The sequence below is a fragment of the Lolium perenne genome, chromosome 2 (assembly GCF_019359855.2).
Source record: "Lolium perenne isolate Kyuss_39 chromosome 2, Kyuss_2.0, whole genome shotgun sequence".
NCBI classification, from domain to species: Eukaryota; Viridiplantae; Streptophyta; class Magnoliopsida; order Poales; family Poaceae; genus Lolium; species Lolium perenne.
The window spans coordinates 328,140,109-328,164,362 of NC_067245.2; the positions used below are offsets into that span (position 1 = coordinate 328,140,109).

At 47.2% G+C, this 24,254-nt stretch overlaps 1 protein-coding gene across 1 annotated transcript; it reads left to right on the forward strand.

Annotated features, from left to right (window-relative positions):
- The first annotated feature begins 531 nt into the window (after window positions 1–531).
- Window positions 532–4,288, forward strand: LOC127337214 (phytosulfokine receptor 1). Its single transcript, XM_051364174.2, has one exon. It carries the CDS (start codon window positions 938–940, stop codon window positions 4,082–4,084), a length of 3,147 nt encoding a protein of 1,048 aa, XP_051220134.1. The 5' UTR covers window positions 532–937; the 3' UTR covers window positions 4,085–4,288.
- The last annotated feature ends 19,966 nt before the right edge of the window (window positions 4,289–24,254 follow it).

Consider the following 24,254-nt stretch of genomic DNA (forward strand, 5'->3'; position numbering starts at 1 on the left):
TTCGTCAATTTCAAGATCCAATCCGCCGGCTCGGTCTTCCGGAGGTGCTCATAGGGGTAGGGTGTGCGTGTGTGCGTTCATAGGGGTGAGTGTATGCGCGTGTATGTGAGCGCCTGCGTTTGTATTGTGTTTCTCAAAAAAAAAAAAGACGTAGTTTATGTTTTCTGCTTGGAGATTCGTGTTTATTGCTATTTGTACTTTGTTTAGAAACATACACATATTAGAAAAAAAGCGCTCCTATGACTAAACTACAATTTTATTTGGTACGTAGACCCACCCACCACCAGCGTTGCCCGTCCCCTTCACCTTGACTCTTCACTCCCCAAAGTCCAACCCATCCACCTTGAATTCATTTCCGGCGCCACGCCACCACCACATGTCCCTCCACTAAATTTAATTAATTGCTGCCATGGCGTCACAGCGTCAAACGCGCCACCACTAGCAGTAGCCATTGACAGGGACGACGCTGAAGATCACAGGAGAAAGTTTGAGTAGCGTGAAAGCGAGTGGTGAGGTAAACAGAATCCAAGCGCGCACTCACTCACTGACCGGAGCACAACAAAAGAAAGGAGCTCTGCGCATCAGAGTCAAAACCAACTAGAGCATCCCCGTCTCTTTCCCCCTTCTGACTTTCCCCCACCTCACCTCACCGTCTTCACGTGTCCTCCGCCCCTCTCCTCGCCGCTCCGCCCGACCTCCTTTTCGCCGTCTCCAGCGGAAATCTCGCGACTCGCTCTGCGCGAGGTGGGAAAGCCGGCGACCGAGATCTCCGTCAGGATTGGAGTTCTTTCCCCTTCTTTCGTTCGGTTCTTGCCGGAATTGCCAAGGACAGTTTTTTTTTAACCCATCTGCGCGTGAGTTCTTGATTCATCCGGCCGGCGGCGGCGGCGCAGGGTGTGGAGTATGCGGTTCTAGCCGCGGATTCCGTCGGCTTTCCATGCCAACGCTCCGCCGCAACTCGCCGGAGATGGGAGGCCGCCGCGGCCTGTACGGCTTCCTGCTCCTTTTTGCCGCCGTGCTGCTCCGCGGGCACGCCCAGACGAACCAGACGTGCGACGCTGACGACCTGGCGGCGCTGCGGGCCTTCTCCGACAGCCTGGACGGGGAGGGCGCCGGGTGGGGCCGCGACGGGGCGTGCTGCTCCTGGGCGGGCGTCTCCTGCCACCTCGGGAGGGTGGTGGGGCTGGATCTCTCCAACCGGAGCCTCCGAGGCGACGTCTCCCCGTCGCTCGCCTCCCTGACCCGCCTCACCACGCTCAACCTCTCCCGCAACGCGCTCCACGGCCGGGCGCCGCGGGGGCTCGCCGCGCTGCCGGGGCTGCGCCTGCTCGACCTCAGCGCCAACGCGCTCTCCGGCGCCTTCTTCCCGTCCACCGACCTCGGCGGCGTCTTCTTCCCGGCGATCGAGGTGCTCAACGTCTCCTTCAACGAGTTCGCCGGGCCGCTCCCCGCGTTCCCCGGCGCCGGGAACCTGACGGTCCTCGACGTGTCCGGCAACGCCTTCTCCGGCAGCATCAACGCCACCGCGCTCTGCGGCGGCGGCGCGCCGCTCAGGGTCCTGCGGCTCTCGGGGAACCCGCTCTCCGGCGAGTTCCCCACCGGCTTCGGCCAGTGCAAGGCGCTCGCCGAGCTCTGTCTCGACGGCAATGGCCTCTCGGGCAGCCTCCCCGGCGACCTGTTTGCCATACCGGGGCTGCAGAGGCTGAGCTTGCAGGAGAACAGCCTATCCGGTGGCATCGACAACCTCGGTAACCTCTCGCAGCTCGTGCACATCGACTTGTCGTATAACAGGTTCACTGGCTTCATCCCTGACATGTTTGGGAGGTTGAGGAGGCTGGAGTACTTAAACTTGGCCACCAATGGCTTCAATGGCACATTGCCTGGTTCCTTGTCAAGCTGTCCGACGCTGAGGGTGATCAGCCTGAGGAACAATTCGCTCACCGGCGAGATTGCGATCGACTTTGGCTTGCTGCCAAGGCTGAACACGTTTGATGTTGGGACAAATAGGCTGAGTGGTGCTATACCTGCTGGCCTCTCCCGGTGCGCCGAGTTGAGGACGCTGAACCTTGCGAGGAATAGGCTTGAGGGAGAGATACCGGAGAGCTTCAAGAATTTGAGCTCACTGTCGTACCTGTCGCTGACAGGGAACAACTTCACGAACCTGTTGTCGGCATTGCAAGTCTTGCAGGACCTGCCCAAACTGACCAGCTTGGTGCTCACCAACAACTTCCATGGGGGTGAGATTATGCCAGTGGATGGCATCAGTGGGTTCAAGAGCATACAGGTGCTTGTCCTAGCAAACTGTGCGCTCTCCGGCGAGATTCCCCGTTGGCTGCAGACCTTGGAGAGCCTCAATGTGCTGGATATTTCCTGGAACAAGCTGCATGGTAACATCCCCCCTTGGTTAGGCAATCTGAACAATCTCTTCTACATTGATCTGTCAAACAATTCGTTCACCGGGGAACTCCACGAGAGCTTTACACAGATGAGGGGCTTAATTTCAAGTAATGGCTCGAGCGAGCTGGCATCAACAGTCTACGTCCCGTTATTTGTCAAGAAGAATTCATCGGGCAAAGGTTTGCAGTACAACCAAGTCAGCAGCTTCCCGCCGTCACTGATCCTCTCCAACAACTTGCTTGCTGGCCCAGTATTGCCAGGGTTTGGCCATCTTGTGAAGCTTCATGTGCTGGACTTGAGCTGGAACAACTTTTCAGGGGAAATTCCTCATGAGCTGTCAAACATGTCAAGCTTGGAAGTCTTGAATTTGGCCCACAATGATCTCAATGGGAGCATACCATTATCTCTGACAGAGCTGAATTTCCTCTCCCAGTTTGATGTGTCATACAACAATTTGGAAGGAGTTATCCCTACCGGGGGCCAATTTTCGACATTCGCAAATGAAGATTTTGTGGGCAATTCTGCACTTTGCCTTCTTCGAAATGCCTCCTGCTCTGGCAAGGCTCCAATTGTGGAAACAGCGCACCGTAAGAAGAGTAAGGCCAGCCTTGTTGCACTTGGAGTTGGAACTGCAGTGGGGGTTATTTTTGTCTTGTGGATTACCTATGTGGTTTTGGCAAGGGTTGTTCGTTCAAGAATGCACGAGCGCAATCCGAAGGCGGTTGCTAATGCTGATGATTCATCGGGGTCTGCTAACTCAAGCTTGGTGCTGCTTTTCCAGAACCAGAACAACAAAGATCTCAGCATCGAGGACATCTTGAAGTCCACGAACCACTTTGATCAAGCATATATTGTTGGATGTGGAGGTTTTGGCCTTGTCTACAAATCAACACTGCCAGATGGGAGGAAAGTTGCAATCAAGCGGCTTTCAGGCGACTACTCTCAGATTGAGAGGGAGTTCCAAGCCGAGATCGAGACACTTTCAAGGGCTCAGCATCCCAACCTTGTTTTGCTGCAGGGCTACTGCAAGATCGGCAACGACAGGCTATTGATCTACTCATACATGGAGAATGGCAGCTTGGATTACTGGCTTCACGAGAGGGCTGACAGCGGCGCACTGCTGGATTGGCAAAAGAGGCTACGGATCGCACAGGGTTCAGCAAGGGGGCTGGCATACTTGCACCTGTCATGCGAGCCCCACATATTGCACCGAGATATCAAGTCAAGCAACATCCTCTTGGATGATAACTTTGATGCCCACCTGGCCGATTTTGGATTGGCGAGGCTCATCTGTGCGTACGACACGCATGTCACCACAGATGTTGTAGGAACCTTGGGCTACATTCCTCCAGAGTACGCGCAGTCGCCCGTCGCAACTTACAAGGGCGACGTCTACAGCTTCGGCATCGTTCTGCTGGAGCTGCTCACCGGCCGGAGGCCTGTGGACATGTGCAGGCCAAAAGGAACCAGGGACGTCGTGTCGTGGGTGCATCAGATGAGGAAAGAAGACAGAGAAACTGAAGTTTTTCATCCGAATGTGCATGACAAGGCGATTGAGGGCGAGCTGCTGAGGGTGCTTGAGATAGCATGCCTCTGCGTGACCGCCGCTCCAAAGTTAAGACCGTCGTCGCAGCAGCTTGTCACGTGGCTCGACGATATCGCTGAAAATTGGACTTTGATCCAGTGACAAAGCTTCCGGTTGCTTTTGTTTTTTTTGCTTGAGCAGAGAATGTAGCTCAGTGAAATGATTAGCCATGTACATAATAGTATTTACATAGCGAGAACCAACCTGAGGTTGGGTGGTTAGGAGGGTGGTTGTACCCCCAGCCCACCAGAGTTCAAATCCCAGATTTGACATCTGTGTGTCTCATAAAGGCGGAATATTCATTCAGTGGGAGGCGACGTTCGTCCGACAAATGAGGCGCCTGTGGTGACTTCGTCAATTTCAAGATTCAATCCGCCGGCTCAGTCTTCCGGAGGTGCTCATAGGGGTAGGGTGTGCGTGTGTGCGTTCATAGGGGTGAGTGTATGCGTGTGTATGTGAGCGTCTGCGTTTGTACTGTGTTTCTCAAAAAAAAAAAGTATTTACATAGCGAGAAATGCTGAGAATTTCCTTCGTTTGCTGTATATGCCCGCCTAAGGGCCCGAGCTTACCCTTTTTTCATAAAGGTGATCACCAGAATGTAAAGAAAAGTTATGCTTTGTATTTTTGAACCATCTGGGTAATAATCTAGCGTTTTTATCTGCAGCTATTATATAGATTTCTGGGTATCTATTTTGTAAGTTCAGTTTCTGATATGATAAAAAAAATCTTGTGGCTGTTTTGTTTCAGTAACTTGCTACAATTTAACAGGCGCAAATTTCTGCAGTTTCTTGTAGTGAACTTGCAGTTTCATAGCGAGAGTGGAAGGATCAATACAATCGCATGGTGCTGTCTGCACAGCGTTAGCTGTGTTTATATCAGTTTATCCGATGACTTCACTAATGGTTCGAACCGAAGATGCTAAGTTTTTCGAAATGAGCTAAGTAGATCAGGTGTTAAATCGCCAACGTGCCTGCCTACCCAAATTCTTGTTACTAATTGATTGTATAGAAATATGGTGAGCTTTAACTCATATACTCCAGTTCATATTTCTACACCCAAGCGGTGTCCATTTCTTGGCACCTCAAAATCTCTAGCGAAAAAAAATCGAGATAAGTAGCGAAATGTCAAATATTCTTGCATTCCCCTTTTTATTTTCCATACCATGGTCTTTCTGAACCAAAATTTATAGAGATACCGGAAAAAATCATAGAATGTTTCATTGTTTCGTGATCAGGATTCAACAGAGAAAAATTAGTGCTTTTTGTAATGTGAATTCTGCTGATTAACAACCACTGGCAAGTTCGAACAATCGTGAGAATATTTTGCATCACTGTAGATCGACAGTAGAAAAGCAAAGCAATTCTATTACTGGAGCAGATGGCTGTCTAGTTAGCCAAATGCCTGACATCACATGCCTGAATGCCTTTGTCAAAACTAAATTCTCCGGTAAAGGAAAGCAGCTCGATTTATTCTACTCCGTGTCTCATCCACCGGTTCTCGTAAAACAGGCAAAATACTTGATAGTAACACAAGAAATTTTCCTAGTTACACCTCTTTCCGTTTCAAAATATAGAGCATATTTTGACTGTTAAAAATCATATTTTAACCAGCCATTAATCTGATCGCACGTGCATTATGTTACACAAAATTGGCTATGTTGCACTGTTAGATGGGCTACAACCCAGTAAGGCAGCCCATGTAATCTAGAATTCCTAAAATCTCAAGACCCATCACGTTGGCAGCTTGGGACAACCTTGGGAGACAAAAGTTTAGTCTCACATTGCTAGTTGGGAGTGAGTTGGAGTGGTATATAAGGGCTGTTGTTCTAGTCCTTCCAAGTGAGTGAGAATAGAAAGAGCCCTCGCGCACTCCTCCTCCTCCGCCCGCCTCGCCTCGGCTCGTCTCGTCTCGGCTCGTCTCGTCTCGTCACGCACGCACGCACGTCGCGTTTCGTGACTCGAGTTCGAGGTCGAGACACATTCAAGAAAGCCTAATGAGTCTCTATGAACAGAACTCTCTAGTCTGCATCTCTCACGAAGAAGTTCCTTTTGCTGCGCTACTCTCTAGTTTTCCCCATCCCGGCGACTGCGTGCACAGCCGTCAGGGAGAGCAGGCCTCCGAAACCCCGTCCGTTGAGATCCTGCACCGGGAGGCGGGTGATAAGGTTTTTGGGGAGCGTTTCGGCGCGACTGCTCGCTGTTGTTCGTGCTCTTCTTCGCCGGTTCGACTGCTTCATCGACGACTCCGACGACACCATGGGCGACATCAGTTATTCCCATGGTGGTGCTGCTGGTGCGACCTTCCCGGTCACGATGTACGTGCTTTTCCTCTCCTACCTTGCACTGCTACTTGCTCCATGTTCAGATCTGATGCATGTGCTTAGTCTGATGTGTATGGTTAAGTATGCTTGTGCATCTGTAATTTTGCTTTCGGTAATTAATCTCACTCGGAAATTGCCTAATAATCCAACAATCCAAAAACCTTATATGCATAGGCAATTTTCACCGTCTGGTTTTGCTGCTGCGCTTAAACCGAGCCCGTTTACGGGTTCTCATTTCAAGAGATGGCAGAATAAGACCCTCTTGTGGCTCACTTCTATGGGCGTGCACCGAGTTGCGAAGGTACTCCCAGAGGTCCGCTTACTCCTAAAGAGGATAAAGCGTTCGGGGATACCACCGTAATCTTTGTGGGTGCCGTCCTAAGTGTGCTTGGAGACAAGTTGGTTGATGCTTATCTGCACATCCGAAATGGGAAGGAACTGTGGGATGCACTAGACGCTAAGTTTGGTGCTGCCGATGCCGGAGGTGAACTGTACGCCATGGAGTAGTTCAATGACTACAGAATGGTTGAGAACCTATCTGTAGTAAAAAAGGCTCATGAGATACACATCATGGCAAAGGAACTTGAGCTCCTCAAGTGTGTGCTACCGGACAAGTTTGTCGCGGGATGCATTGTCGTTAAGCTTCCCCTTTCATGGAGGAACTTTGCCACTTCTCTGAAACATCAGAGGCATGAGTTCTCTGTTGAGAATATCATGGGATCTCTGGATGTTGAGGAGAAGGCGAGGGCAAAAGACAAACACACGGGAGGAACCGAGGGACGTTCTGCTGCCAATATGGTACAAAAAAATACCCACAAGTCCAAGGGAAAGAACAAGGGAGTCGCCCAGACTACCAACTTCAAGAAGAAGGGGAAAACAGAGAAGAAAGATCCTTGCTGGGTGTGTGGCGAGATAGGCCATTGGGCCCATCGTTGTCCACAACGCAAAGGAAAGAAAGGTCAGGTTGGACAGAACTCAACTTTTGTCAACATGGTCATTGGTAACACAGAGGAAGGAACTACAGGGTATGGTAATATATTACCTACTGTTCTTTCTGTGTTTCAGCCCACAACATGGTGGGTTGATACAGGTGCCAATGTTCATGTGTGTGCTGACATCTCCATGTTTACCTCTTATCAGGCCCGAGGTTCATCAGTAATGATGGGGAATGTGTTACATGCTACTGTTCATGGTGTTGCCACGGTAGATCTGAAGTTAATTTACTTCGGGAAGGATCGTGCAACTGAAGAACGTGTTGCATGTGCCTTCTATCAAGAAGAATCTCGTTAGTGGCTCCCGTCTTATGAAAGATGGATTTAAGTTGGTGTTTGAGTCCAATAAAGTTGTACTGTCTAAGTATGGAAATTTTGTTGGAAATGGCTATGTGTTGGAGATATGCCCAAGAGGCAATAATAAAGTGGTTATTATATATCTTTATGTTTATGATAAATGTTTATATACCATGCTATAATTGTATTAACCGAAACATTGATACATGTGTGTTATGTAAACAACAAGGAGTCCCTAGTAAGCCTCTTGTATAACTAGCTTGTTGATTAATATATGATCATAGTTTCGTGATCATGAACATTGGATGTTATTAATGACAAGATTATATCATTGATGAATGATGTAATGGACAAACACCCAACTAAACGTAGCATAAGATCACGTCATTAAGTTCAAGTTGCTATTAGCTTTCCGATACATAGTTACCTAATCCTTCGACCATGAGATCATATAAATCACTTATACCGGAAGGGTACTTTGATTACATCAAACGTCACTGCGTAAATGGGTGGTTATAAAGGTGGGATTAAGTATTCAGAAAGTATGAGTTGAGGCATATGGATCAAGAGTGGGATATTGTCCATCCCTATGACGGATAGATATACTCTGGGCCCTCTCGGTGTAATGTCATCTAATTAGCTTGCAAGCATATGAATGGTTCATAAGAGATCACATACCACAGTACGAGTAAAGAGTACTTGTCGGTAACGAGGTTGAACTAGGTATAGAGATACCGATGATCAAACCTCGGACAAGTAAAGTATCGCGTGACAAAGGGAATCGGTATCGTATGTTAATGGTTCATTCGATCACATTGTTCATCGTTGAATATGTAGGAGTCATTACGGATCTCCAGGTCCCGCTGATGATTATTGATCGGAGAGGCGTCTCGGTCATGTCTGCACATTCTCGAACCGTAGGGTGACACACTTAAGGTTGCGATGTTGCTAGGGGTAGTTTCGAGATTAAAGAAATAGTTTTAGAGAGTCGAAATTGTTTCGAGAAGATGATTAATGATTTATTAATTAATTAAATTAGTAAATATTAATATATATTTATTTAGTAGAAATAAATATGAGGCTAAAAGTAGCCTGTCACGTTTTTTGCTAATGGGCTAACTAAGAAACCCCTATTGGCACTTTGGCAGACTATATCTAAAAGAGGCAAAGCAAAAAGCAAAAAGGAAAGAAAAGGATGCACGTGGGCTTGGCCAAGGAAGAGTCCTTGCCGTGGGCGTGCAAATCACCCAGGCAGGTGCATCGCTGCCTTGGTCGATCGACTGATGTTCCTTGGCCCGCGCGTCTCTGCATGGGGCCGATTAGATCGGTTTGGCAGGCACGTTTTCAGCCACCGCCTCAAACGCCTATAAAAAGAGCACGCGTCCGGCGCAAAAGATTTAGATTTTTGTTCCACGGTCGTTTGCTCCGTTTGCTCCACCTTTTGCCTAGTTTCTTCCACCCAACGCATACAGGCGAAGCCCTGTCCGCGCAAACTCTCCACCACCACCACGCCGTTGTGCTGCTAGACTAGATCCCATCTACCACATCTCCCCGCTTGCTAGAACAAGGAGGAGGTGTCTTAATCGAGCTGTACGTGTGACCGAGTACGGAGGTGCTACCCGACTGTGGCACCGTCAAGATCTTCTACACGCTTTTGCAAGCGGCAAGTGATCGACTACATCCACCACAATATCTAATCTCGTTAAGCTTTGCGATCTTCGAGGGTTAGTCTCTTGATCTTCTCGTTGCTACCGTCTACTAGATTAGATCTTGGCTTGTGTTTTCGTTCTTGCGGTAGGATTTTTTTTGTTTTCAATGCTACAAATCTCATCAGTGGTATCAGAGCCGTGTCTATGCATAGATTCGTTGCACGAGTAGAACACAATTGTTTTGTGGGCGTTGATGCTTTGTTGTCTTTAGTTCGTGTACTTTGCATCTTGCTGCATAGTGGGATGAAGCGGCTCGGGCTAACTTTACATGACCGCGTTCATGAGATTTGCTCCACGCTCGACATGCAACTTGTATTACATAAGTGGCTTTGAGGGTGTCTGTCTCTCCCACTATAGTGAAGATCCAATTTACTTTTTCTATTGACAACATTAGTATCACCGTTGTGGTTCATGTTCGTAGGTAGATTGGATCTTACTCGAAAACCCTAAACCACGTAAAATATGCAAACCAAATTAGATGCGTCTAACTTGTTTTTGCAGGGTTTGGTGATGTGATATGGCCATGATGTGATGATGAATATGTATGAGATGATCATTATTGTATTGTGGCAACCGACAGGAGCCTTATGGTTGTCTTTAAATTTCATATTGAGTATTATTTCAAAGTAGTTGTAATAGTTGCTACATGGAGAACAATCATGAAGACGGCGCCATTGACCTTGACGCTACGCCGACGATGATGGAGATCATGCCCGTTGATGATGGAGGATCATGTCCGTGCTTTGGAGATGAAGATCAAAGGCGCAAAGACAAAGGGGTCATATCATATCACATATGAATTGCATGTGATGTTAATCCTTTTATGCATCTTATATTGCTTAGATCGCGACGGTAGCATTATAAGATGATCCCTCTCACTAAATATCAAGGTAATAAAGTGTTCATCCTTAGTATGCACCGTTGCTAAAACTTGTCGTTTCGAAGCATCACGTGATGATCGGGTGTGATAGATTCTACATGTGCATACAACGGGTACAAGCCAGTTTTGTACACGCGGGTACTAAGGTTGCCTTGACGAGCCTAGCATGTACAGACATGGTCTCGGAACACGGGATACCGAAAGGTAGAGCATGAGTCATATGATTGATATGATGAACACTTTGAGTGTTCGCCTTTGAAGTTACATCTTGTCTCGTGATGATCGGACTTGGTGTGGTGGATTTGGTTCATGTGATCACTAAGACAATGCGAGGGATATTGTTTTGAGTGGGAGTTCACCTAGTTTAATTTTGTAGAATTAAAATTTGAACTCAATTTGTCATAAACTTAGTCTAAACTCTTTGCAAATATATGTTGTAGATCATGGCGTCCCCATCAATCAATTTTAAACAGTTCCTAGAGAAAGAAAAGCTTAAAAGCAATGGTAGCAACTTCACCGACTGGTTCCATCATGTGAGGATTTTCCTCAATGGCGGAAATCTGCAATATGTGCTCGAAGCACCGCTAGGTTCCCCACCACCCCCTGCAGTATCCGAGGACGAAAAGAATGTTTTCGAGAATCGGGTGACTCGTTGATGTCTACGCACGCTTCTATTCCTGTAGACAGTGTTGGGCCTCCAAGAGCAGAGGTTTGCAGAACAGCAGCAAGTTTCCCTTAAGTGAATCACCCAAGGTTTATCGAACTCAGGGAGGTAGAGGTCAAAGATATCCCTCTCAAGCAACCCTGCAATTACGATACAAGAAGTCTCTTGGGTTCAACACACCTAATACACTTGTCAGATGTATAGGCGCACTAGTTCGGCGAAGAGATATTAAAACGCATATGATATAGATGGTGGTAGATGGTAATTGCGATATGAAGTAAATATTGCAGCAAGTAAACATGCAGTAGAACAGTAAGTAAGCGGTGTTTGCAGTATTGGAAGCAAGGCCTAGGGATTCTACTTTCACTAGTGGACACTCTCAACATATATTGATCACATAATAAATAAGTTCTCTTCCTTTGTACTACTTTCAAAGACTCTATTGTTGGATAACAAACACCATTCATTGTGTAGGGCTACGAGAGCACCCTCAAGCTGGAGTAAACAAGCTCCACAACGTCATAAAGGAATCACACAAGATGCAAACAACATCCTTTGTCACACCATAGAGAGTAATTCCGGAGTTCATATAAAGTAACTCTAGAGTGCATAGTAATAGTTAACTTCACAATCTACAAGAGATCACGATCATAACCTACGCCAAGTACTACATGATGCACACACTGTCCACATTACATCATGAAGGAGGAATAGACTACTTTAATAACATCACTAGAGTAGCACATAGATTAATAGTGATACAAAGCTCATCATATGGATCTCAATTATGCAAGGCAATTCATGAGATCATTGTATTGGGGTACATGAGAGAGAGATTAACCACATAGCTACCGGTAGAGCCCTCAGCCCCGGGGGAGAACTACTCCCTCCTCATCATGGGAGACAGCGATAGCGATGGAGATGGCGGTGGTGTCGATGGAGATGACTCCGGGGGCAATTCCCCGTCCCGGCGGCGTGCGGGAACAAAGACTTCTGTCCCCCGAAACAGAGTTTCGCGATGGCGGCGGCGTCCCTGGAGTCTTTTTTGGAGTTTCTTCAATCGGTATCGCGTTTTTAGGTCGAAAGGGGTCTTATAGGCGAAGAGGCGGCGCAGGGAGGTGCATGGGGCCTCCTCACCATAGGCTGGCGCGGCCAGGCCTGGGGCCCCGCCGCCTTGTGGTGTGGTGGCCCTCTGGCCCGCCTCCGACTCTCCTTCGGTGTTCTGGGGTCTTCCGGGAAAAATAAGATGTTGGGTCTTCGTTTTGTCGAATTCCGAGAATATTGCCCGAACAGCCTTTCTGGAACCAAAAACAACAGAAAACAGGAACTGGCACTGTGGCATCTTGTTAATAGGTTAGTTCCGGAAAACGCATAAAAACATTATAAAGCGTGAGCAAAACATGTAGGTATTGTCATAAAACAAGCATGGAACATCAGAAATTATAGATACGTTGGAGACGTATCAGCATCCCCAAGCTTAGTTCCTACTCGCCTTCGAGTAGGTAAACGATAAAAAGAATAATTTCTGTAGTGACATGCTACTTACATAACCTTGATCATACTATTGTAAAGCATATGAGATGAATGAAGTGACTCAAGGCAATGATCTATAGTTCCTAACAAATAGATAACATATAGCAAAACTTTTCATGAATAGTACTTTCAAGACAAGCATCAAAAGTCTTGCATAAGAGTTAACTCATAAAGCAATAAATTCAAAGTAAAGGCATCGAAGCAACACAAAGGAAGATATAAGTTTCAGAAGTTGCTTTCAACTTTGAACATGCATATCTCATGGATAATTGTCAACACAAAGTAATATGATGAATGCAAATAAGCAAGTATGTAAGAATCAATGCACAGTTGACACAAGTGTTTGCTTCTAAGATGGAAGGAAGTAGGTAAACTGACTCAACATAAAAGTAAAAGAATGGCCCTTTGCAGAAGGAAGCATGGAGTACTATTTTTGTGCTAGAGCATTTATTTTGAAAGCATAGAAACAATTTTGTCAACGGTAGTAATAATTCATATGTGTTATGCATAATACATCTTATAAGTTGCAAGTCTCATGCATAGAATACCAATAGTGCCCGCACCTTGTCCTAATTAGCTTGGATTAACACGGATTATCATTGCATAATATATGTTTCAACCAAGTGTCACAAAGGGGTACCTCTATGCCGCCTGTACAAAGGTCCAGGGAGATAAATTGCATTTGATTTCTCGTTTTTAATAAATCTCAACCATGGACATGTTATCACCAGAATTTGACCGAGTCAGAGGTGGGCCGCGATCAAGATGGGCTTGAAGAATATACATGGAAGAAATACGTGAATCAGCCTTATATGCAAAGTTTGGGCTAGTTTGCCCGTGTATCTGTAATATAGTAGGATACGTGTCGGTTAGTTAGAGTTTGGCTCGTGCACGGTTGGGATTGTTCCCACGTTAGAAAGTCTACGGACTATAAATATGTATCTAGGGTTTATGAAATAAACAACAATCACGTTCACCACAAACCAATCTAGGCGCATCGCCAACTCCCTTGTCTCGAGGGTTTCTTCCGGGTAAGCATCATGCTGCCTAGATCGCATCTTGCGATCTAGGCAGTACAAGTTTATTCGCTATCCATGCGTTGCTCGTACTGAAGCCTTTTTGATGGCGAGCAACGTAGTTATCTTAGATGTGTTAGGGTTAGCATTGTTCATCGTATCATATGCTGTCGTAGTGCAACCCTTATACATCTAGCCGCCCTTACACCTATCTTAGGTGTAGGGGCGGCACCCCGCTTGATCATTATTTAGTAGATCCGATCCGTTATGGTTGCTCCTTGTTCTTCAAGGATTAGTTTAATATCTGCATAGTTAGGCCTTACAAAGGGTTGAAGGATCCAGCGGCATGTAGGGTGTAATTTGCTAGCCCTAGACAGGATGTTCCGGGGATCAACCTCGTGTTGGTTTTTAGGCCTTGTCTAGGGACGGCTTACGATCACCGTGCGTGGCCGCGAGGCTCAATCACGAGTAGGATGTTCCGATTATGCGGTGAAAACCCTAAATCGTAGTAGGTCGTTTTAGCTTTATTCTGATCAAGCAGGACCACCATATATTCGTACACCTCGTGCGAATCATGGGTGGATCGGCTCTTTGAGCCGATTCACAGGACAACCTGAGAGCCGATCGAGGCTCGTATTTAATGTTTACGTGTATGCCATGCAGGAAACTAAGCGAGGCATCTCCATCACCTTCCTGACCAGGTATAGGTCAGGTGGCACGCCCTTGCACCAGCATCGGATGTGCGTGCCGAAGTCTTTGCGGGCCGTCGCTCGGAGGGACCAGGGCCAGCCGCAGCCCTAAGTTGTTCCCGGCTCTACTGTGTTGCCCGTCGCTGCTCGCCGGTGGGTTTCTGACCGCAACACATTCTGGCACGCCCGGTGGGACAATCTTCGACATCAACCACATCGCCATCTACATCTGAGATGGCGGACGGCACCCTAGTCACGTACGAGGATTTGACCGAGGAGCTCAAGAAGAAGTATGACGAGGTCAAAGCAATCCTCGAAGCCGACCTCATCGGCTCTTTTCACAGAACCCGCTCACATGGCGTCAGGTGGAAAGGGTTCTCACCTGAAGGCGCGCTCGATGGAGTGGACCTATCCGCCCCGTCAGAAGAACGCACTAGGTCCCTGCGTCAGGAGATTAACTACATGGTAGCTCACTCGCTGCACCGCCATTCTGAGAGCCTGGTGAACACTTTGGAGCGTGTCGCTCTTCGGGTGATCCAGGAAATCATGAGGCATCAGTACTCTCTGTCAGGACCAGCTCTCGGGACTTACCAAGGAGAGATGCCACTCCAGTCCCGTCCACCGCTGCCATTCGCGTTGGTAGCACCAGAAGTGCCGAATTCACCGGCATACGTCGTCTACAAGATCGGTGGTGACCCTAGCGACTACCAGTTCTTGCATGAGGCGCCTAAGGAGATCCCTCACGGATACACGTGCACATACGTGCCAGACTGCAGTAACTGGGCACTCACAAACCAGACTGCAACAGCAGGGACTTCTGAAAAAGCAGGAGGGACTTCAGCGACAGATCTTGAGAAGCAGACGTGGCTAGCTAAGTATGCCACTCCGATAAACCTCCAGAGCTCAGCTCCTGCAGTTGGCTCAGAGATGGAAAAGCAAGCATGGCTGGCTAAGTATGCCACTCCGGCGAATCTTCAGAGTTCGACTCCTGCACCCAGCACCGCGGATCAGATCAGTACCATCCTGAGAGACCAGTTCGGCATGGTGCCGAAAAGGAGGACAATCGGCTATTCCAAGCCGTACCCCAACGAGTACGAGTTGATCCCGCTACCACCCAAATATCGGCTCCCTAATTTCTCCAAGTTTAATGGATCAGATGGTTCCAGCTCCATCGAGCATGTGAGCCGATATTTGGCACAGCTGGGCACGATCTCAGCGGCAGATGAACTGCGTGTGAGGTTCTTCGCACAGTCCCTCACGGGATCGGCTTTCGGGTGGTACACATCGCTGCCACCAGACTCAATCCGGACGTGGAAGCAGTTGGAAGAGCAGTTCCACATGCAGTATCATTCAGAGGCTTCCGAGGCCGGCATTGCCGATCTAGCACAAGTACGTCAGAAGCGTGGAGAAACTGTGGCAGAATACGTCCAGTGCTTCAGACTTGTTAGGAACCGATGTTATTCGGCTCGTGTGACTGAAAAAGAAGCAGTCGAGTTGGCAGTGGTGGGCCTTGCATCACCAATCAAGGATATGGCCTCCCAAGCAGACTACCCTTCACTGGCGCACATGGTTCAGAAACTGTCGTTATATGAACAGCGCCACCCAGACTTGTACCAGGACAAATTCAAGCGTGCGGTAGTCCTGGTTGAAACAGAAGAAGATGAAGGGTCTGCGGGAGATCAAGAGGTAGCTGTGGCTGAATGGACTCGGGGGGCAACCCCCATATCCTGCAAATGGGTTAAGCCACCAGGTCCGCCCAGAGGGTTTGATTTCGACGTAACTAAAACTGAGCAAATTTTTGACCTCTTACTTAAGGAGAAGCAGTTGAAGTTACCCGAAGGCCTCAAAATCCCCACGGTACAGGAGCTGAACGGAAAGCCATACTGCAAATGACATAACTCGTTCTCCCATACCACCAACGACTGCAGGGTGTGGCGTCAGTAGATCCAAATGGCGATAGAACAAGGACGTCTAATTTTCAACCAGTACGCCATGAAAGTCGACACTCACCCCTTCCCCGCCGTTAACATGGTGGAGTGCACTTACCCTGGAGGGTGCCAGCCAGGATTCTCGTTCAACATCAACATGGTAGGATCTGGACACCACTCTGGTAAGGACGGAGACGAGGGCAGCTGCTCTCGTAGCAAAGACACAGAGGAGGCCGCTCCACGCGATCGGCTCCGTCACGATGGCATGCGCTACATCACAAAGGGAGAAGTAAGGAATGTGAGATATCAGCGACCTCTCTCTGATCACCTCCTCAATAAGTATGTGAGTCAATATGACCAACGCCGACGACCCAACGACGATGGTGAAAGAGATCGTCTGGCTAGGGACGCCAGGAGACATCGTCGGCATGATCGCGATGAGGAGGAGTACGAGCGCCGTGCCAAGGAAAAATCGAGGGAGCAAAACGACGAGGATAGGCACTGGGACTGTCCCTTCTTCAGGCACTGCTGGGATTCAGGAATGAGCCGATTGCCTACAATCGGCAACTTCCCAGAATGTAGACAGAAGAGGAAGGATGCAGCTAACGTGTCCGTGTTCCGACGTCTAGGGCCTCTCCCGCCTCAGAACAAGCACGCTGAGTCCCCTCGGGTGGAAGATCTCGAGGATTTGGAAGACGATGATGAAGAAGAAGAAGACAGGTACCACCGGCCAAGGTGGTGCCCTGATGGACTCAGCCGTTCCCAAAAACGTAGGGTTCAGCGACTGCGTGGCTTGGAGGAAGCCGAAAGGTTATACCTGCACACGCTAAGGAAGGCGCGGCCCGACCTGGCCGCGAAAATTCAACGAACCCTGGATGAAGAGGGTCGACCACAAAAAATGGAGTGGCGCCCCAAGCAAAGGAAAGCCGATGATGAAACATCGGCTGGCACAAACATGGTGTTCATCCTTCCGACGGAGTTTAGTGCTCCAGGATTAGACGAGGCACCCGTGGCACAACTTGACTGCGACCCACGGCCAGTTATCTTTGAGAAGCCACGAGAAAGAAGCTACAAACATCTGAAGGCCCTGTACTTGCGAGGTTATATCGATGGGAGGCCTGTCAACAAGATGCTAGTGGACACCAGAGCGGCAGTCAACATTATGCCATACTCCATGCTACGTCGGTTGGGACGCTCTAGCTCGGATCTGATCAAGACCAACGTGACATTGAGCGATTTCAACGGCCAAGCGTCTGACGCACAAGGTGTTCTGAACGTGGATCTGACCGTAGGAAGGAAAACCATCCCTACGACATTCTTTATTGTCGATAGCAAGAGCACCTATGCTGTCCTGCTGGGAAGAGATTGGATCCATGCCAACTGTTGCATTCCCTCCACGATGCACCAATGCGTAATACAGTGGGATGGAGATGAGGTAGAGGTCGTCCAAGCCGATGACTCAGCCGAGATTTCAACGGCTGGCATGAACGTTTGGGAAACAGCATGCCAAGAGCCACTCTCAGGCATCAATTTGGACGACTACGAGCGCATCAACGTGACGAAGAACGGGGTTAGGCTGGTCTTATCCACCGGCCTGACCGTGTAGCAAGAACAAACCTATGGACAAACGTGGTGAGGCCGATCCTTGGGATCGGCCCCAAAGATCTATGGAGGAACATTGCGAAACCTTCAGTGAGCGATTCGATCAATATGGAGGCCGATTCCAGCAATCAGCCAAAATTATCCTCACCACACGTTCTGCCTGTGTTAAACATCGATCTAATAGGCAGCGGTTTTACGTCGGCTGATGAGCTGGGAAAAAATCAACATTGGTCCTACCAGAGCCGACGTGCAAATACAGTGCCTTGGCTGACTACAGAGCCGATATCCGCAGTTACCTGGCAGATTCGGCTCGGGGGGCACCTAATCAGATGAACATGTGTGATACATGTGCAGTGAAACATTGGGGGCCGATAGAAAATCGGCCAGTAAAAAAAAATTTCATGATATATAGCCGATGCACGGACATCGACTTTAGAACTAAGAAGCAAAGCCGATGCACAGCCATCGACTCTAGTACAAATTACACAAGATCTACCAGCTGCGTGAGCTTCCTCAGCTGCAAAGAGCCGATTTTGGTGCCCGAACTTTCTCTTCGAGGACTTCCAACCCTTTGCGCCAGTTCAGCAGTACTGACAGAAGCGTCAGTTTTGGCACGCAAGGCAGCCTTTTGCTCATTGAGCCGTTGATGTTCCATCTACAATATCGGCTTTCGACGGAGGAAGAGGCGATCGGTGGAGGCAAGGTTGGTTGGCTCGGCACGGTAGCTGTCTCAGAATTACCTGGGTTCAAAGCCCTTTGGTTGATCTGGGCATCCTCACCGCTATTCTCGCCTTGACTGAGGCTCGGGGGGCAGCTGGCCTGGTAGATGCTCTATTTTTAGAAGCCGATTGGAGTGTCGTCGGCTGACCCTGCATCATAACCTTCTTCGAAAGTGGTGAGTTGTTGCAGTAGAAGACTACTAGAGCTGCTGTCATCATCTACAGGGTCAGAACCGTTTCTGTTGTTGCGAAACGATGGAGCAAGGCGCTATGTTCGGATAGTAAGGGGCAGTTAAGGATCACCTTCAGGCTGGAAACCATAGCGTGGGCATTAGATGGTGCTGCCCATGGATTCATTGCAGTTGCGAACCTACGCGATTGACATCTGAGGTTCGTATGGCCGTGGGTTGGATCTGTTCAAGTGGCGCTTTGGGGAATTGGGTTTTACCCTTGCGGACAGGCCACAGATTACCATTTGGGTAAACAATAGAGTTGGCTCTGCTCGCGTTTTCATGGCAAGGACCGGTGCGCTGCCATCGGCTCGTAATTTGTCGACTTATTTTAGCAATCGGTAAATTCGGTGAAAGGACAGAATCAGCTGAGAAGTTCTTCTTCGTAATAAGAGGGGTTTTTTACAAAAGAAGAGCCGATTGCTCAAGAAAGGGAAAACAAAAGAAGAGCCGATTGCTCAGGGGTTACTAGTCCTACTTTACTAGTCCTCGCTGGCCTCGTCGTCGGCATCGCTGCCGTCGGCGCTACTTCCGGAGAGTTCCTCGTCGCTGCTACCCCAGCCCTCGGCCGGAGCCTCTTCCTCCTCGTCATCATCATCATCCTCGCTGTCCGCCGAAGCGCGGAAGCGCTTTGCCGGCGGATACCCAGCGGAGGAGGAGGAATCATCCTCCTCCTTCTCCTCTTCTTCCTCGTCATCATCATCGTCCTCACTGTCCGCCCAAGCGCGGAATCGCTTTGCCGGCGGATACCCAGCGGAGGAGGAGGAATCATCCTCCTCCTTCTCCTCTTCTTCCTCTACTTCCTCTTCTTCCTCCTCCCCGTCGGAGGAGGTGGGTTTCGCCCAGGGGTGGAGGTCGTCTTCGCTTTCGCTCTTCAGCTCCCCTTCGATGAGGAACTTGAGGTCGTCTTCCCCATCGGTCAGAGGTAAGTCACCATCTGACCCGACGAGTGCTTCGGGTGGGCCGTCTGGCACCTGATCAAAGTTCCACTCCTGCTCACTCGAGGAGGAAGATTGGAGGGAGAGGCCTGAGGAGATGGAGGAAGAGGATGACATTGCTGCAGGGGAAGAGGGTTTTTTAGGTGCCGATAGCCGGGACAGAGCAAGGGGATGAAGTGGTGAACCATGCGGCGCAGTTAAATAAAAGATATATAGTGGAGATTCAATGCCACAGCGGTTTCCGAGGGGGTGGTGCCCAAACAAAAAAAAAAACTGCCAAGTCACGCGGAGAAGTTGAGAAGGCAAGGCATCATGATGAAGGATACTGCGACGGTTTTGCTCTGCCATGACATGACCCGACGAAGAAAAGCAGAGTGATTTTGGAATTATCAATTCCAAAACCAGGGGGGCATGCGTTATCACCAGAATTTGACCGAGTCAGAGATGGGCCGCGATCAAGATGGGCTTGAAGAATATACATGGAAGAAATACGTGAATCGGCCTTATATGCAAAGTTTGGGCTAGTTTGCCCGTGTATCTGTAATATAGTAGGATACGTGTCGGTTAGTTAGAGTTTGGCTCGTGCACGGTTGGGATTGTTCCCACGTTAGAAAGTCTACGAACTATAAATATGTATCTAGGGTTTATGAAATAAACAACAATCACGTTCACCACAAACCAATCTAGGCGCATCGCCAACTCCCTTGTCTCGAGGGTTTCTTCCGGGTAAGCATCATGCTGCCTAGATCGCATCTTGCGATCGAGGCAGTACAAGTTTATTCGCTATCCATGCGTTGCTCGTACTGAAGCCTTTTTGATGGCGAGCAACGTAGTTATCTTAGATGTGTTAGGGTTAGCATTGTTCATCGTATCATATGCTGTCGTAGTGCAACCCTTATACATCTAGCCGCCCTTACACCTATCTTAGGTGTAGGGGCGGCACCCCGCTTGATCATTATTTAGTAGATCCGATCCGTTATGGTTGCTCCTTGTTCTTCAAGGATTAGTTTAATATCTGCATAGTTAGGCCTTACAAAGGGTTGAAGGATCCAGCGGCACGTAGGGTGTAATTTGCTAGCCCTAGACAGGATGTTCCGGGGATCAACCTCGTGTTGGTTTTTAGGCCTTGTCTAGGGACGGCTTACGATCACCGTGCGTGGCCGCGAGGGTCAATCACGAGTAGGATGTTCCGATTATGCGGTGAAAACCCTAAATCGTAGTAGGTCGTTTTAGCTTTATTCTGATCAAGCAGGACCACCATATATTCGTACACCTCGTGCGAATCATGGGTGGATCGGCTCTTTGAGCCGATTCACAGGACAACCTGAGAGCCGATCGAGGTTCGTATTTAATGTTTACGTGTATGCCATGCAGGAAACTAAGCGAGGCATCTCCATCACCTTCCTGACCAGGTATAGGTCAGGTGGCACGCCCTTGCACCAGCATCGGACGTGCGTGCCGAAGTCTTTGCGGGCCGTCGCTCGGAGGGACCAGGGCCAGCCGCAGCCCTAAGTTGTTCCCGGCTCTACTGTGTTGCCCGTCGCTGCTCGCCGGTGGGTTTCTGACCGCAACAGGACATCCACACCGGGACAACATAGAAAACATATAATGGACTCCTCTTTTTAATGCTTAAGCATTCAACAATAGCTAATATTCTCATAAGAGATCGAGGATTCGTGTCCAAACTGAAACTTTCACCATGATTCATGGCTTTAGTTAGCGGCCCAATGTTCTTATCTAACAATATGCATGCTCAAACCATTTGATCATGAAAATTGCCCTTACTTCAAACAAGACGAACATGCATAGCAACTCACATGATATCTAACAAAGGTGTAATAGTTGATGGCGTCCCCAGAAACATGGTTACCGCTCAACAAGCAACTTATAAGAAATAAGATACATAGCAACATATTCAATACCACAATAGTTTTTAAGGCTATTTTCCCATGAGCTATGTATTGCAAAGACAAAGAATGAAATTTTAAAGGTAGCACTCAAGTAATTTACTTTGGAATGGCAGAGAAATACCACATAGTAGGTAGGTATGGTGGACACAAATGGCATAGGTTTTGGCTCAAGGTTTTGGATGCACGAGAAGCATTTCCTCTCAGTACAAGGCTTTGGCTAACAAGGTTGTTTGAAGCAAACACAAGTATGAACCGGTACAGCAAAACTTACATAAGAACATATTGCAAGCATTATAAGACTCTACATTGTCTTCCTTGTTGTTCAAACACCTTAACCAGAAAATATCTAGACTTAGAGAGACCAATCATGCAAACCAAATTTTAACAAGCTCTATGTAGTTCTTCATTAATAGGTGCAAAGTACATGATGCAAGAGCTTAAACATGATCTATTTGAGCACAACAATTGCCAAGTATCAAATTATTCAAGACAATATACCAATTACCACATGAAGCATTTTCCGTTTCCAACCAAATAGCAATTAACGAAGCGGTTTTCAACTCCGCCATGAACATTAAAGATAGAACTAAGAATACCAGTGTTCATATGAAAAAGCGGAGCGTGTCTCTCTCCCACATAAGCATGAATTTATTCAGAGAATGAAAATAACAAAACGAAAATAAAAGCACACAGACGCTCCAAGTAAAGTACATAAGATGTGACTGAATAAAAATATAGTTTCACTAGAGGTGACCTGATAAGTTGTCGATGAAGAAGGGGATGCCTTGGGCATCCCCAAGCTTAGATGCTTGAGTCTTCTTGAAATATGCAGGGATGAACCACAGGGGCATCCCCAAGCTTAGACTTTTCACTCTTCTTGAACATAGTATATCATCCTCCTCTCTTGATCCTTGAAAACTTCCTCCACACCAAACTCAAAGCAAACTCATTAGAGGGTTAGTGCATAATCAAAAATTCACATATTCAGAGGTGACATAATCATTCTTAACACTTCTGGACATTGCCCAAAGCTACTGAAAGTTAATGGAACAAAGAAATCCATTCAACATAGCAAAAGAGGCAATGTGAAATAAAAGGCAGAATTTGTCAAAACAGAACAGTCCGTAAAGACGAATTTTTCTGGGGCACTTAACTTGCTCAGATGAAAAAGCTCAAATTGAATAAAAGTTGCGTACATATCTGGGGATCATGCATGTAAATTGGCAGATTTTTCTGAGTTACCTACAGACGGGGCTGCTCAATTTCGTGACAGTAAGAAATCTGTTTCTGCGCAGTAATCCAAATCTAGTATCAACCCTACTATCAAAGACTTTACTTAGCACAACAATGCAATATAATAAAGATAAGGAGAGGTTGCTACAGTAGTAACAACTTCCAAGACTCAACAAAACAGTAATAAAAACATACATGGGTTATCTCCCAAGAAGTGCTTTCTTTATAGCCATTAAGATGGGCTTAGTGATTTTAATGATGCTCGCGCAAGAAATAAGTGTTGAAGTAAAAGAGAGCATCAAGAAGCAAATTCAAAACACATTTAAGTCTAACCCACTTCCTATGAAAAGGAATCTTGTAAGGAAACAAGTACTGAAAGCACATAGCAACAAGCATAGAAAGGCAATACAAGCGCAACTTCAATATTCTCAACATAAAGAGGGGAAACTTAATATTATTAAGATGCATATAACCATGTTTCCCTCTCTCATAATAACTTTCAGTAGCATCATGAACAAACTCAACAATATAACTATCACATGAAACATTCTTATCATGAGCTACATGCATAAAATTATTACTCTCCACATAAGCATAATCAATTTTATTAGTAATAGTGGGAGTAAAACTATCACAACCATCATTGTAATTATCATAAATTGCAGGCATGGTATAATCATAATAAACTTTATCCTCCATAGTAGGTGGCACCAAAATACCACTATCATTATAATCATCATAAATAGGAGGTAAAGTATCATCAAAGAAAATTTTCTCCTCAAAACTTGGGGGACTAAAAATATCATGCTCATCAAAACCAGCTTCCCCAAGCTTAGAATTTTCCATAGCATTAGCAACAATGGTGTTCAAAGCATTTATACTAATAACATTCCCATTAGCATGCATATAAAGTTCCATGGGTTTTTTAATTCTCTCTTCAAACACATCATGTCCTAATTCAAGATAAAGTTCATAAAGATCTCTCATTTTGTTGTTGTTTTCCATTAAGCCTAACTAGTGAAAACAAGAAACAAAAAGATATAATTGTAGGATCTAAAGGAAATACCTTCGAGCACTCACACACCGGCAACAGTGCTAGGAAATAGCTTAGTAGTCAGAGGATGTGAATACCTTTTACCTTACCTCCCCGGCAACGACGCCAGAAAATAGCTTGATATCTACGCACGCTTCTATTCCTGTAGACAGTGTTGGGCCTCCAAGAGCAGAGGTTTGTAGAACAGCAGCAAGTTTCCCTTAAGTGAATCACCCAAGGTTTATCGAACTCAGGGAGGTAGAGGTCAAAGATATCCCTCTCAAGCAACCCTGCAATTACAATACAAGAAGTCTCTTGTGTCCCCAACACACCTAATACACTTGTCAGATGTATAGGCGCACTAGTTCGGCGAAGAGATATTAAAACGCAGATGATTTAGATATTAAAATTGATTATGCTTATGTGGAGAGTAATAATTTTATGCATGTAGCTCATGATAAGAATGTTTCATGTGATAGTTATATTGTTGAGTTTGTTCATGATGCTACTGAAAGTTATTATGAGAGAGGGAAACATGGTTATATGCATCTTAATAATATTAAGTTTCCCCTCTTTATG

What these genes read in the sequence shown, in the direction of transcription:
- LOC127337214 (XM_051364174.2), top strand. Translation starts at nt 938, where the DNA reads ATGCCAACGCTCCGCCGCAACTCGCCGGAGATGGGAGGCCGCCGCGGC.